The sequence below is a fragment of the Neopelma chrysocephalum genome, unplaced genomic scaffold (genome assembly GCF_003984885.1).
Source record: "Neopelma chrysocephalum unplaced genomic scaffold, ASM398488v2 Primary Assembly neopelma1_85, whole genome shotgun sequence".
NCBI lineage: Eukaryota > Metazoa > Chordata > Aves > Passeriformes > Pipridae > Neopelma > Neopelma chrysocephalum.
The window spans coordinates 5,450,011-5,462,674 of record NW_020897747.1 but is presented as its reverse complement, the minus strand read 5'-3'; the positions used below and the strand labels follow the sequence as shown (position 1 = coordinate 5,462,674).

Here is a 12,664-nt window from a genome sequence, read left to right as displayed (position 1 = left end):
AAAAATGGCATGGATTGGGAATTGCTGAGCAGCACAGGGAGGATGGATGTGTCTTACGAGGTGTGACACAAGTAGAATCACGCTGTGCCACTGGTCTGCCTGGTGCAGGTCAAAGGTGTGAAATGCCACGTCTAGAAAGATCTTTGACATTAACCATGGTGTAAGAGCTGCGGGTAATAATTTTTTTTTATCACACTGGAAAAAAAACAGCCCCTTAGTTTGTAGTATCCCAGAGGCCCAGAGCAAGCTGGTGGGGTGAGCTGGGTAGTTTGGCCTTTAACAGGTCATTCGTCATCTTGGCTTGCAGTCTGCTGTGCTGCAGACACGTGAGGAAGCTTTATTTTAATACAGCAAGGATACAGCTTCAGCAAGGATTAATTTTGATCTTGAGGGATGTTGCAGCAAAGTAAAATAAGCCATGAAGGAATTTAAAGCATTTTATGGTGGTTTTAACGTGGTGGTTGCTGGTCAGAATGTCATACTAGTCCATGACTTGGACTGCCAGTACACTCACTAGTGCTCAGTTCAGCTAAGGGTAGGAAATTCTTTCCATTTAATCCCCTTTCAAAAACACGTCTCAGTTAATTCGTTTGGATCTCCTGGAAGGCTTGATGGGGAAATACAAAAGCTGTTTCCTATTCCAGAGTGGTGGACAACTGTACAAAATTGGGCATTCAAGGCCCAGGAAATACCAGGTTCAGCAGGTCAGTCAGACAGGTAAGGTGTAAAATGTAGCATTGCTCATATTCCTCATGGAGAATGTCTCTTGGGGAAGGAGCATCACCTTTCAGTCTGAGACCAAGACACTTTCAGTCAGCACCCACTGTGGGAGTCACTGCAAGGTGAGTTCAGCGTAGAAAGGTAATTGCTTTCCAAAAGGAAACAATGTGAGTGCTTTTGTGTAGCAGAGCGTTCAGCTCAAGACCACAGTTTTGAAAGTTGCTGACTCAGGTTGCACATTAACAGGTGCTGGCTCAGGTACATGGTGTGGATGTTCACCATCACCCCGATGTAAATGTCCCTCTTTATTTTGCCGTCTGAGTGAAGCTTTTCAGAGCACAGGTAAAGATTAGACAAATTGCAGTGCAAAGAGCAGCACCAGCTGCCTGGTAGCAATCATTCTCCTGGGCCTGGCCCAGGAACACGTTCTATAACCTCACACGTCGTGTAACTGTTGCAATACAGTGGTTGTGGTGGTGGTTTCCCAAGACCCTGTCCCAGAGCTGATGCAGGCGAGTGGAAAGTCAAGGGGAAGCAGAGAAGTTTGTATCAGTTTTGCCTTGTGAACATCTCCAGTACTGAATTGCAGTGTTCTCAAAGTGCTCTTTTGAATTTACAAACCTCCAAGACCAAGCATCCACATAAATAAGTGACACAATGCTCACTGGTGTCAGGGAAGGCAAAAGAGAAGCAGATTGCCATGACCACGAGAATTTCACATTGCTACTCTTAAGGCTTCTAAATACCGAAACTGACTGGAGCTGTCCCAGATTAGTGAATCAGGTTTATACTGGTTTCATTTCCTGGTTTCAATTTGCACAGGATTGAGGGTGTACTAGTTAAACCATTTCCTGTAGGACCTTAGAGAGGAAACACGTAGGCCAGATTGTCATTTTGCACAGTACCCTTATTTGAAAGGCACAGTCCGTGTTCTATGACAAGGATCTTTTCCATGTCTATAGCTTGGGGTTTTGCACTCTTTACACCCCCTTTCCCTCTGTCATTTCGGTGTTTCCAAGTACTGTCTGCTTGTAGTAGGATTTGCTGGCACTGGCGCAGGTACTTCATGTGCAGAGGCCCAGAAGTCAATGAAGAGCATGAGTTCTGAAAAGTCAGGCTTCTTACTGAGTAGACCAGTGAATAAAACTGGGAAATAAATTGTAAAAAAACCCCAATCAACCAAAACACTAGAAGCCACACATTCTGGGTCACTTCAGCATTTGTAATATAAGCAACTCTGTGTTTTGGCAATTACCAGCATTGCTTAATTCAATTTTTTTCTCAAGAATTTCTCAAGCCACTTTACTAAAACTGTTCCAAAGCCAGACTGCACACTAACTGGCCCCATCCTACAGATGAGGCAAGAGCATAAAAAAAACTAAAGTGGTAAAAGGAACGGCTGTGTGGCCAATACAGCAGTTTTGGTGGGGCTTTTTTATTTGTACAAGTTATTTTCATGTTCTCTCTTCATAGATAAGACCACAGCAGCCACAGTGGTGGTCTCTATGTGTCCCTTATTCCAGGTAAGGTGTTACAGTAAAAAGTATCAAAACCTTTCTTTCAGCACTTACTTTGCAGTGCCCAACAGAAGAGTTACAGCAAAGTTCAGGAGGCAAAGCAGGTTGCAAGAGAGGTGACAGTTACTCAAAGTAAAGAGTTGCACTAAATTTTTTGAAAGGTTCAGTTAAAACCAAGTCCATGAGAGCAGCTAGTCCTAACTAAGGCTGGACTGTCCCTTACTATAAGGGAGGTTCACACACCTATTGCATTCTGTTGACTCACTGTATTTCTCTTTAGGACTAGTGAGCAAATAAATAGTCCTGGGATGGTCTATTTATTGTATCTATTACATTAGAAGATAAGCAGATGTAGTACATGTCAGGTATGGATTAAGCCTGTTTTTCCAAAGACTACTTTCTATTAAAAGAACAGGTGGAGTTAAGGCTCAAGATTGCTTCCTGAAAGCTCCAGTTCTGCCTACTTTGGCATGTTTCAGTTCTAACTCCAGGATGCTCCTGTTAGATAAGTGAAAGGGATGCTGTATCACAGCGATCTGTGAAAGACAACAGTGACCTTCCTCAACAGTGAGCTGTCAGTGTGGCACAACTGTCACCTATTTAATGCCACTGCTGGGACATGTCTGTAGCTGCAGCACAAACTCCATTTATAAAAAGCAGAAGTAAGGTTATTTCACTCTTCAGAGGTTTTCTATGCAAAAGAAAATTTAACCCCCCTGCTACCAGTGAAGATGAGGAATTAAGTAATATCTGCTTAATCTTGCAGTGAGTGTGCAGTACTTGTGACCCACTTCTGAGTAGTACATTCTGTCCAGCAGATTCTACCCTGTCCTGATGATTTGTTGTCATCATCCCCCCCCATGTATACTTCCACTACATCAAATATGTCCAGCAGATTTTAAACACTTTATTTAATAAAAGTTAAACATACAAAACTGAAATTAACACACTTTGTATTCATAAAAATCACCCTCTCCCATTATAGGGAGAGCCTTTTTCTATGTATGGATTCTAAACTACCAGTTGTAGAGTTTAGCTTGAGTTGTGACTCAGGTAACTGATGGACATTTCCACCAATCAGTGCATCAACAATTGCTGACGTGACCTGATCTAGTTAACAAATTACAAAATGAGCTACATTAACATAATATACAGGGAAATAATGGTCCGAATCAATGGACAAGACACACCTTGTATTTAATGGGGGAAATAGCTGATGTACCCTTGTCCATTAACTCAGCCCTAGATTTTACAAAAATAATATCTACATTGTATACAGGGCTACCCATTAAGTTTTTTAAACACATTACGGGTTCAGAGGTGGCACCACTACCGTAAGTGCGAGACAAGTAACAGAGGAAAGCAAATCACAGAGAGAATACAAGAAAGCAAGAGCTTTTACACATGGATTCCTGGATAAGATTGAAGGGGCTCAGCAGCACTGTAATACAGCTGAAGTTACAATGGACACTAGGGCCAGTCAGTTATTTAAGGACAGAAACTCCAGACTAACCTTTACTCACTCACAACTAATTAAGTGGGATCTAGGCATTCCTATCTGCTGTGCCACAGTTCTCCTCGACTGCATGGAAGAGGCCCAGGCACAGGCTGTCACTGTCATGTCCCAGGTCTGTGACTGTACCATCAAACATACAAGATCTACAGGAGGGGAGAGGACAGCTCCTTTCCAAGCACAGCCGGTTCCACTCTCCAACTCCAATCCCTGGAGAGGGGGAGGATTTTTAAGTACAGTTCCTTGTCCTATGGTTTTCTGGTTACGTTTCACTAACTTCCTATTAAAATTTGATGAGTATTTAAAAAATGAACAAAAAAAACCCCAACCAACAAGAAACAGCATCTCCTCTGCTTAACTTCCAAGCACAGGAAATTCAGACTGGAATTAAATTCACTGTTTCTAGCATGTAAGTCATCATTAGTAATAAAGATCCTATCAGCCCTGTTCTGCCCTCATTTACAGCGGTACAAATCGATCTTCAGTGGATTTGTAAGGGAGGTATTTGAACTTCCTTAGCAATTCCATGTGACATAGGAGCTCTCTACCAGAGCTGCAGCAGCTCTGTAACGCTGAGCGTGTCACAGACAGCAGACAGCACCATGACTACAGAGACCAGGGAGGCTGTTAAGGTGCCACTGTTATACCACCACTTTTCTCAAAGGGGGAAAAAAAAAAAGTCCTTCACTACTGGTATGAATGAAAGATTCCAGAGATCAAAGCTGCAGACAAATACTGCTTTGAGAGTAACAGGCAATAGCAGTTAATGAAAGTGTTTACCTGCTACAAAAGGTTTAACGGTTGGGGGGGTCAAATCAATATCTGGAGATTTAAGGCTCATAAGCTGAAGCCAAAGTGATGGTGACAGAATGGACTACTTACTATGTGCCAACAAATAATTTACTTTTAGAAAAATATAATGATAAAAAGATAAGTGTAAAGCCCTGCAGAGATGAAGTTCCACCTTTTTCACCTGTTACTGAGGCATCAAATGCCTGACATTATATTTAGAGGTATCTTGATACTGTGTCATGGGTTTGTCTGCAATTCCACATGTTCCAACTCCAACTTTGCCAGTTACGCTCTCAGGGGAAGCAAAAATACTCCTCTTTACCTGCAAATAAAACAGAAAACACCATTTATGAATAACAACTAGGTGGGTTTTACAACAAACAGGCAATCATTACCACTGGAAGTGTTTCTACATTCTCAAGTTCCTCCCCTACAGATAGGCACAGTTTCTAAAGGCTGGCTCATCCCTGACACACCAGCATGTGAGGCAACAGAGCTGGGAATCTCCTGGCACCTGAGCACTGGATGTGATTGTGGTACTCAGGACCTTGGGCCAATAAATAAAGTGAATAAAACTGACGTCTCATAAGGTGATTTCTAATAATGGTTCATAAAGAAGACTGAAGCTTTACCACTGTGTCTGGCAGCTCTTGGTCAAGCCATGAGAGAAATAGAATAAGACCTGAAAACGTCCTCACTGCCTTTTCTGCATTACATCTGCTGTACCAGGGCAGTTCCTTTACACTGTGTCTGCTGGGTCATCAGAGCAAGAAGCCAGGCTTGGAGGTGAAGGGGGGCCGTCAGGTTCCAAGCTCCAATGAACAGCACCTGGCAGCTGACAGTGAGCGCAGCTCTCTCAGTTAAGTGCAAGCTCAGTCTCTTAGGCACAGCACTCCTCCAAAATCATCCAGTAAAAAGCCAGGCCTTTTAAGTGTACAAAATACCAAACTGCACACTTCAGAATCCCAAAGACAAACCCCACTTTTACATCCCTTTATAAACCATTCCCTCCTTTCTCCCAAAGTACTGCACAGAAGTCTCTGCCCTGTTTTTATTCACATACCAACAAAATCAAACCAACCTGGCCTTTTTTGTTTTTAGAATAGGCTCTGTTGTTAAACTGTTGCCACTTGACTTTCTGGTCCTCCCGTTCCTGTTCAAGTTCTTTAATTCTCTGAGCTTTTTTCAAAGCTTTCTTCTTTTTATACTCTCGTTGCTGGGCTATCATCTCTTTTCTGGAGAAAAGGAAAAAAAAAAGCAAACCCACATTTCAAGTGTGTTCCTTATCCTTTAATAAACTAAACCCCCTGTAAAACAGACATACACAACAGTTTTTCAGGAGTAAATGACATAAAACAAAGGTTGTAAATATTCTCCACTTCTGGAAGAAAAAAAAAACCAAACCAAAAACCCAAACCAACTCTTCCCATGTATAAGCATTACTTTGCTTGTTTATATATTTGGCATAAGAACCACCACCACCACCTGTTAAGCCCATGCCAAATGGGGCAGCCAATAGGATTGGGTGCAATTGATTTCAGAAACTGAAAAGGGACCTATCAGCACTCCTTCATTTCAGAAGAATTTTGGGTTTGGAACATTGAAATAGCCCACTGGAGTGGAAAGCCCAAAATTTTCTGGAGATCTGCAAGACTCCCATGCTACAAAGTATTGGACAGGGATGGAAGGGAAAGAACAAAGACTAGGTTACTTCAGTGAAGATAAGGAAGTTTAAGGAGTCAATCTATGCCACAATGCAGTGTCCCTCTGAATAACCATTTAGGGAAGGGATCACTGGCTATAACAAACTCTGAAATCGTACCATCTTTTTTTGTCCAACATAAAAATACTAAAAAAATGTTTTCAGCCCTTAAAAATTACCTTTCTGTGTTAGACACAGCAGGATACCAGGTAATGTCCCCAGTGATGGGGAGAACACAGCTATCCTAACACAGGGAGGGGGCAGAAGTCCTTCCTACTGCTAAGCTTATTTGTTAGTCAAACCACAGCTCTGGGAACAGCCTGCACTGGATCTGGGCTGAAATTCTCTGTTTTCAATTAAAAAGTACTAACTATTTTTTTAAATCTACAACTCACATACCTGGTATCTTCAGATATCATAATCTGAGTACAAAGTCTGTCATGTTATCTTGTCAAGACAGATAACACCTGATACCAGCCACATTAACCTATCAAACATTATATTCTAGATTGATTTAAGCTCCTTTTTCAAGCAAAAGGTATACAAGAGATGTAAATTAAAAAAGAAAAAAAAAAACCTTCTATTTCATTAACCAATTTTTATAGCTGAGGAGGAAAAAAACCCAAAACCCAACAAAAAATGATGCAAAAAGGAACATTCAGACTTCTATTTGTGTATTACTTACTTGGACATGGGTTTGTTGCCACTGTCCTCTTTTGCTTTTCTTCCCTCTTCCACAGGCTTGAGGTTGAACAGAGGTGTCACTTCAGCATTGCCATATCCAGCAAATGTGACTGCAGCTGTTCCATTCTCCTCATCTATTTCTTCAATCTCAGCTTCATAACACCTGTAAAGATATCATGGCTGTAAGCATGTGAGTAAAGCTTTAATACTCAGCCCTTCAACACCTACATTGTCAGCCAGCTAATGCCACTAAACTGAAAAACTTGCAAATACCAGCCTTGATTTTCAGGGGCACTACACAAATCAAACCAAGAGTTGTTTTCTTAAGGACAAAGGGGCAGAAAAGCAAAGACTGGAATCTGCTGTATTTGACCTTTAGCTTTAAGGAGCAATGGCCTCACTGTTATCAAGACCAATGATTAATGCTGGGGCCAATCTAATCAGATATCCTGACTTGGTTTTAGTTCTGGCAGGTCATGGGATAGGGAAAAAAAAAAAAAAAAGAAGTGCATTAACAGAACACAGTTTTCATGGAATTCACTGAGGAGTTTTACAAAATGTCTAAATTTAGAGGAAAAAGGATACATCAAGAGCAAACAAACAAATAAAATGAAATATTTCATAGACATTATTCCAATTAATATTTACTAATTTCTTGGGCGTTTTCAGTAGGACAATGTCTTGAGTTGAGCCAGGTGAAAATACATGAAAACCCAAAGTCTGGTTAGCTCTTCATGAAACACTGTTCCCTTAAGAAATGCTGCAACAGAAGCAGCACTTTTTTAAAAAGGCAATACAATTAATTCCATTAAGATTCACTTCAGTGGACACTGGCACATTCTTCCCCAACCTCTGATTCCCTAACCTGGTGATGAGAGCAAGAAGAATAACCCAATGGTGACCTAAGACTACAAGATTCAATTTTTAAGTTCTAACACAAAAACATTTTACTCAATGATCTGTGAGAGAAGAACTGCTCACTTTTAGGTTAGTTTGCTACCTAAGATTTCAACAGCGATATCAAAATCTCTGTGTTGGTACTACATTGTTAATAGAACCACATTTGTTGAACAATAGAGCTTCTCTCTAAGTGGTAATGGTTGGAATATTGCTCCTGCATAAATAGTAATTTAAAAAAAGCTGCAACAGTTACACATTTTGCAGTATGGAAAGTAATTTCAGACTGTTTATTTCAAAAATTATGGAGTCAGAATGGTCTGCTTGGGTTCCCAGAACTTCACAGGCTAATATAATGGGAAACCAAATCCAAAAGGTTGATTAATGCTACAGTTACATTACACAGCTAGTAATTTCATAACCAAACCCAGCATTTAAAATTAAAAATTCATTTCCAGTTAGAGGTACAAACTGAGATATAGCAAGGATTTTTCTTTATAGTCATCAGAGACATACACGTGAATGCAATGATGAATTATGAACTATATATCCTGAAACATTTACAAAAGACTGCCCTGACAGATAAATTCATTAAATTTGTCATTTATTACATTAGCAAATGGTAATTTACCAAAGCTACCCTACTTTTATAAGGTTAGTGGCAAACAGGGCATTTCTAGATGCATTCACCACGTCTCTTTGCTATCTATCTAAAACCCCGACCTTTAATAAAGACATACAAGAATATCTAATGCCATATTTACTTCTTTCTTTTTGCTTTTAGTCACCCTGGGGTCAGTTCAAACTGAATGAAAATCTCTTACCATTGAACTATTTCATGTAACTGTTAGAGAAGTTTCTACACTTACTGTCCATCCTCACTCCATATGGCCATACACCTGTCCCCAACCTTCCATGAGTGGCTGGGCAGGGCAGAAGCAGAACTGTCAGAACTTGCAAGAGTTTCCGAAGGTTGTGTTGAAAGGAGATCTTTGGTTAACTCTATGACTTCCTAGAAAAGACAAAAAAAAACCCCACAAAGAATAATTTTTCCAACTCCTTTTACCACACTTATTTTTACCCCAAGCTTACTGGTTTAGGATTGGGATTTTTTTACATTACTGTACTAAATTCATAGTTTATATAAAGTGGAGTAGTTTTGTTTTTTCATAATTTAATTAAAATCATTAATTGCAAGTGTAGATAAAAAGATTATGGCCCTCACTGTATTGCAGTAAAGCTGCCCAGGGCCTCCTCAAATTTTCAAAAGGTAGCCTATTATTTTTATAGCATTTCTTTCCTTGGCTGAACTGCAGCACCAGGAGCCAGGGTGGCAGAGCACCTTCCAAGACTGCCACACTGTAAAGCCTCTCATTCAGAGAAAGCATTCAAATCACTCATTCAAAGGCAGGAGCATTCTAAAGCCCTCCCCCACTTCCTGCCAATATTACATTCAGGAGCAAGTAATCACGACCTCTCTCACTACTGTTAAAAGTCAAAGGAGCCAGCATCTAAAAGGCCATTTAAACTTCAAGTGTAATGCAAAGACACTCCGCAGGCCTTAAATAAGAAAACTTTAGTTCTTTGAGTACCTCAGCATGAACCATTGTCACTCTCCTAACAAACAATAAATATTTTAATCAGGGGAGGGTTACAAATAAACAGTGCTCAAACTGAAAGCCTGAACTTTCCTCCCAGTTTCACACCTTAGTTCAGCTACGCTGTACAAAAACTAGCTAAGGAAAATTCAGTAAAGCTGTTTTTCATTCCTTCAGAACCTAAAGAATTGTAAGCACGTCCCAAATAAGTTAATACAATACAAACTTACATGCATTTTTATCTGATAAACCATACAAGTAGCATGAATGGTCTATCTGTTTCTGTGGCAGCTGTTAATGTCCTGATTTCCAACAACTTCCCAACAAAAATTTTGTGCTCTGCTTTAGAGGAGCTGCTAATTCATAACTGCACCAGTGAGCACAATCGGTAGCAACTGTGAGCACAGAATCACACAATTACTTCTACTACCGTGGTCTCAATTTTCCATAACACTACAGCTGAAGAGCAATAGATTTTGATTACCAAGTTACCCAATTTGAGAACATAAAGCATTAAGAGTAATTTTTCTTCCCAGGTGCAAATTCCCAAACTATCCTCAACATGACAGCTGTATTCTGCAAATCCAAGAGGTACTATGCTTTGAGACAGGTATCTATCTCAGCAGGTCAAATATATCACATCAGGCACAAGCTACACCTGAAAGATACTGCAACTACCAGTAACACCAAACTGTTGACTTATTCTTGCCACACTCAGAGATGGCTTATTGTAGAACTTGGATTTAATAGTTTCAGACCAAGGATCCTTTGAATTCAATGAAGTCACTTGCACACCAGCCTATAAAATACCAAACTTTAGGTAAAAATCTTCATCCCATACCCATGTATCATAATGCTCAGCTCACAAGACACAGACTAATTTTATTGCAACCCATGAGACATTTCTGAAGTCTTTAAGAGACCAGATCATTCCAAGAAAATTTCTGAGCAGGACTTGGACTACCATAGCAGCTCAGTACAGCCAAACAGGTTGAACAACCTGGCTTGGTGCCACGTCCCCGTGACATGAAAGTCTGACCCACAGAAAACACCAGGTACAGTCTGCCAAGATTTTTCCTGACCAACTGGTCTTTACAAAGCCAGAGAAAGCTCTACACTCCACCACACAACACCCACAGATCTCATCTTCAGTTACAGAAGAAGACAGCTGCCATCAACCCTACTTGATACAAAAGGTAAGTTTGGTTCTTGGGTGCATGGACAGTGTCCTAGAAACACTTCAACAAAACAAAAAGTGAAAACCTAGGTACTTATAACAACTTCTTCTAATATTCAATCTTGTTACTCAATAATAAGCTAAGTATACAAGATGCATTACTATTTGTAATAGAAAAAAAGTTTCAATTACATAGTAACCATCTTTTCAAACAGACAAAAAGCTGTTTAGTTGGGACACTGAAGCATTGAACCATTTTTACAATTGTTTGTTTAGTTGGCATATATCAAGTCTGCAAAACATTAGGTCATTTTCAAGGTGGAACATATGGATAGCAAACCTTTTGGGGACGAAAGTGTAAAGATCTTCCCCATTCTGTGCAGAAAGCTTTTATTAAAAAGTTTGCAAGTTGTCCTTTCACATCAATGATCTCTGCATATCAAAGCCGAGGTCGTGTTGGTATCGGAAATATCATCCCATATGGGTTTTGCTGTGCATTTTAAAAATATAAAAATATACACATGCTTTTAACAGTGTACAACAGAGCACATTCAGATGATCTATCAAGTGCCTTGTGGGCACAACGCCTTTGCAATTTAAAAGGAATTCTAAAGATCACTGATTTGAGGCACTACTTGTGTTTTCGGCTGAAGCACCATTTTTACTGCTGTTATTTCCATACAGAGCAGTGGTCACTGGATCTTGCACTGAGTAGTTTTATATATTTTTACACCTAAGGGCTAAAGCAATCCACAACAGAAATGAAGCAGCATCTTGCACTCTCAGGACAAATTTTAACAGCACTGCTAGGATTCTTCATATGTCAATGTGTCTTTATATGCACAAGCATCTAAAAGACCACATAAAATTAGGCTGGTGGCCTTCTTGTCACCAAACAATACCCCAAGGCCCTGAAATGGTTTTTAGCTGTTAAGAACATGCTATGGTCTCATGGCAAATGACAAACACAACTGTTTTCCTTCCTTATATAAAAACCTTTACACAATCAAGGCTCAGATGCACAAGAAATACAGAACTACTCTCCAAAGCTTTTAACGTTGCAAATGCATTTAACGAGTAAGCAGGTTCTGGATCAAGTTTTTTGAGAAGTCAAAAATAAAAAGAAAGGCATCATGTTAAGCCCAACCATCAGCCTTCAGCATTAGCAAACACAACAAAAAATAATGACTTTGACAAATGCTTCAAGAAAAAAAAAATTTAAAACCAAGACACAGTAAAGACAGCAATGGCATATCTTTCACCGCCCTGGCTAAAGTTTTTAGTAGAAGAGTTTGCTGTACAAATGAGTATATTTTTTTAACTCATCCAAAAGGACAAGTTTAAAATAGGCCACGCTTTGGGGTTTTTCAAACCAACCTACCATTACTGTATCAAATTATGTGAAGAGAAAGTAACAAACCCACTAAGTATATATTTTTATTACAGTACAAATACTTAGGAAAGGTGAAACAACTGCTAAAGACCCTCAAATTTCACCTACCCTCGGGTTCTCACCTGTAAGTCCTTCTTCAGTTTCAGTAAATCCTCATTGTCGGCATTCCCAGATAAGGCAGCCTCGACTTGCTGAAGCTGAGCTTTGTAGCTGGCCAACTGCTTGGCAAGGTCTTCCGACATCTGCAAGGAACACACAAACACACACACACAAAACCCGCATCAGAACAATATCCGTACTGCTTTTCAGACATGGCGTGTGCGGTGAGCAAGGCGAAAACAACAAACACCGTGAAAAGGTGCTACTAAAATATTAAATAATGAAATAAACGGCTGCTCCTGAGCGACTTCTGATAAAGTCAATGACGCTCCAACACGTGCGTGTGGGGGGCACACGCGAAGGTTACAGCGGGTGAGCTGCGGGGGCTTCACCGAACCTCAACCCCCCGGGCCCTTGGAACACGAATGCGGGTCTCCGGCAAAGCCCCGCGCACGGCGTGTCCCCTCGGCTGCTGCACGCCGAGGGCTTCAGCATCGAAACCCTCTGCGGCAGCGGGGACCGGCCCCTGGCGGGACGGAGCGGCCGCTCGGGGCGGGAGCGGAGCCGGGCCT

The 12,664-nt window shown here is 40.6% G+C and overlaps 1 protein-coding gene across 1 annotated transcript; it reads right to left on the bottom strand.

The window, feature by feature from the left end:
• Positions 1-3,124: 3,124 nt before the first annotated feature.
• SMNDC1 (survival motor neuron domain containing 1) lies at positions 3,125-12,416 on the bottom strand. The gene is made up of 5 exons (XM_027692048.1): positions 12,116-12,416; positions 8,695-8,837; positions 6,930-7,091; positions 5,624-5,777; positions 3,125-4,864 (listed from the first exon to the last, which is right to left on the bottom strand). The coding sequence occupies exons 1-5, from the start codon at positions 12,233-12,235 to the stop codon at positions 4,727-4,729; spliced, it is 717 nt and encodes a 238-aa protein (XP_027547849.1). The 5' UTR covers positions 12,236-12,416; the 3' UTR covers positions 3,125-4,726.
• Between the last annotated feature and the right edge of the window lie 248 nt (positions 12,417-12,664).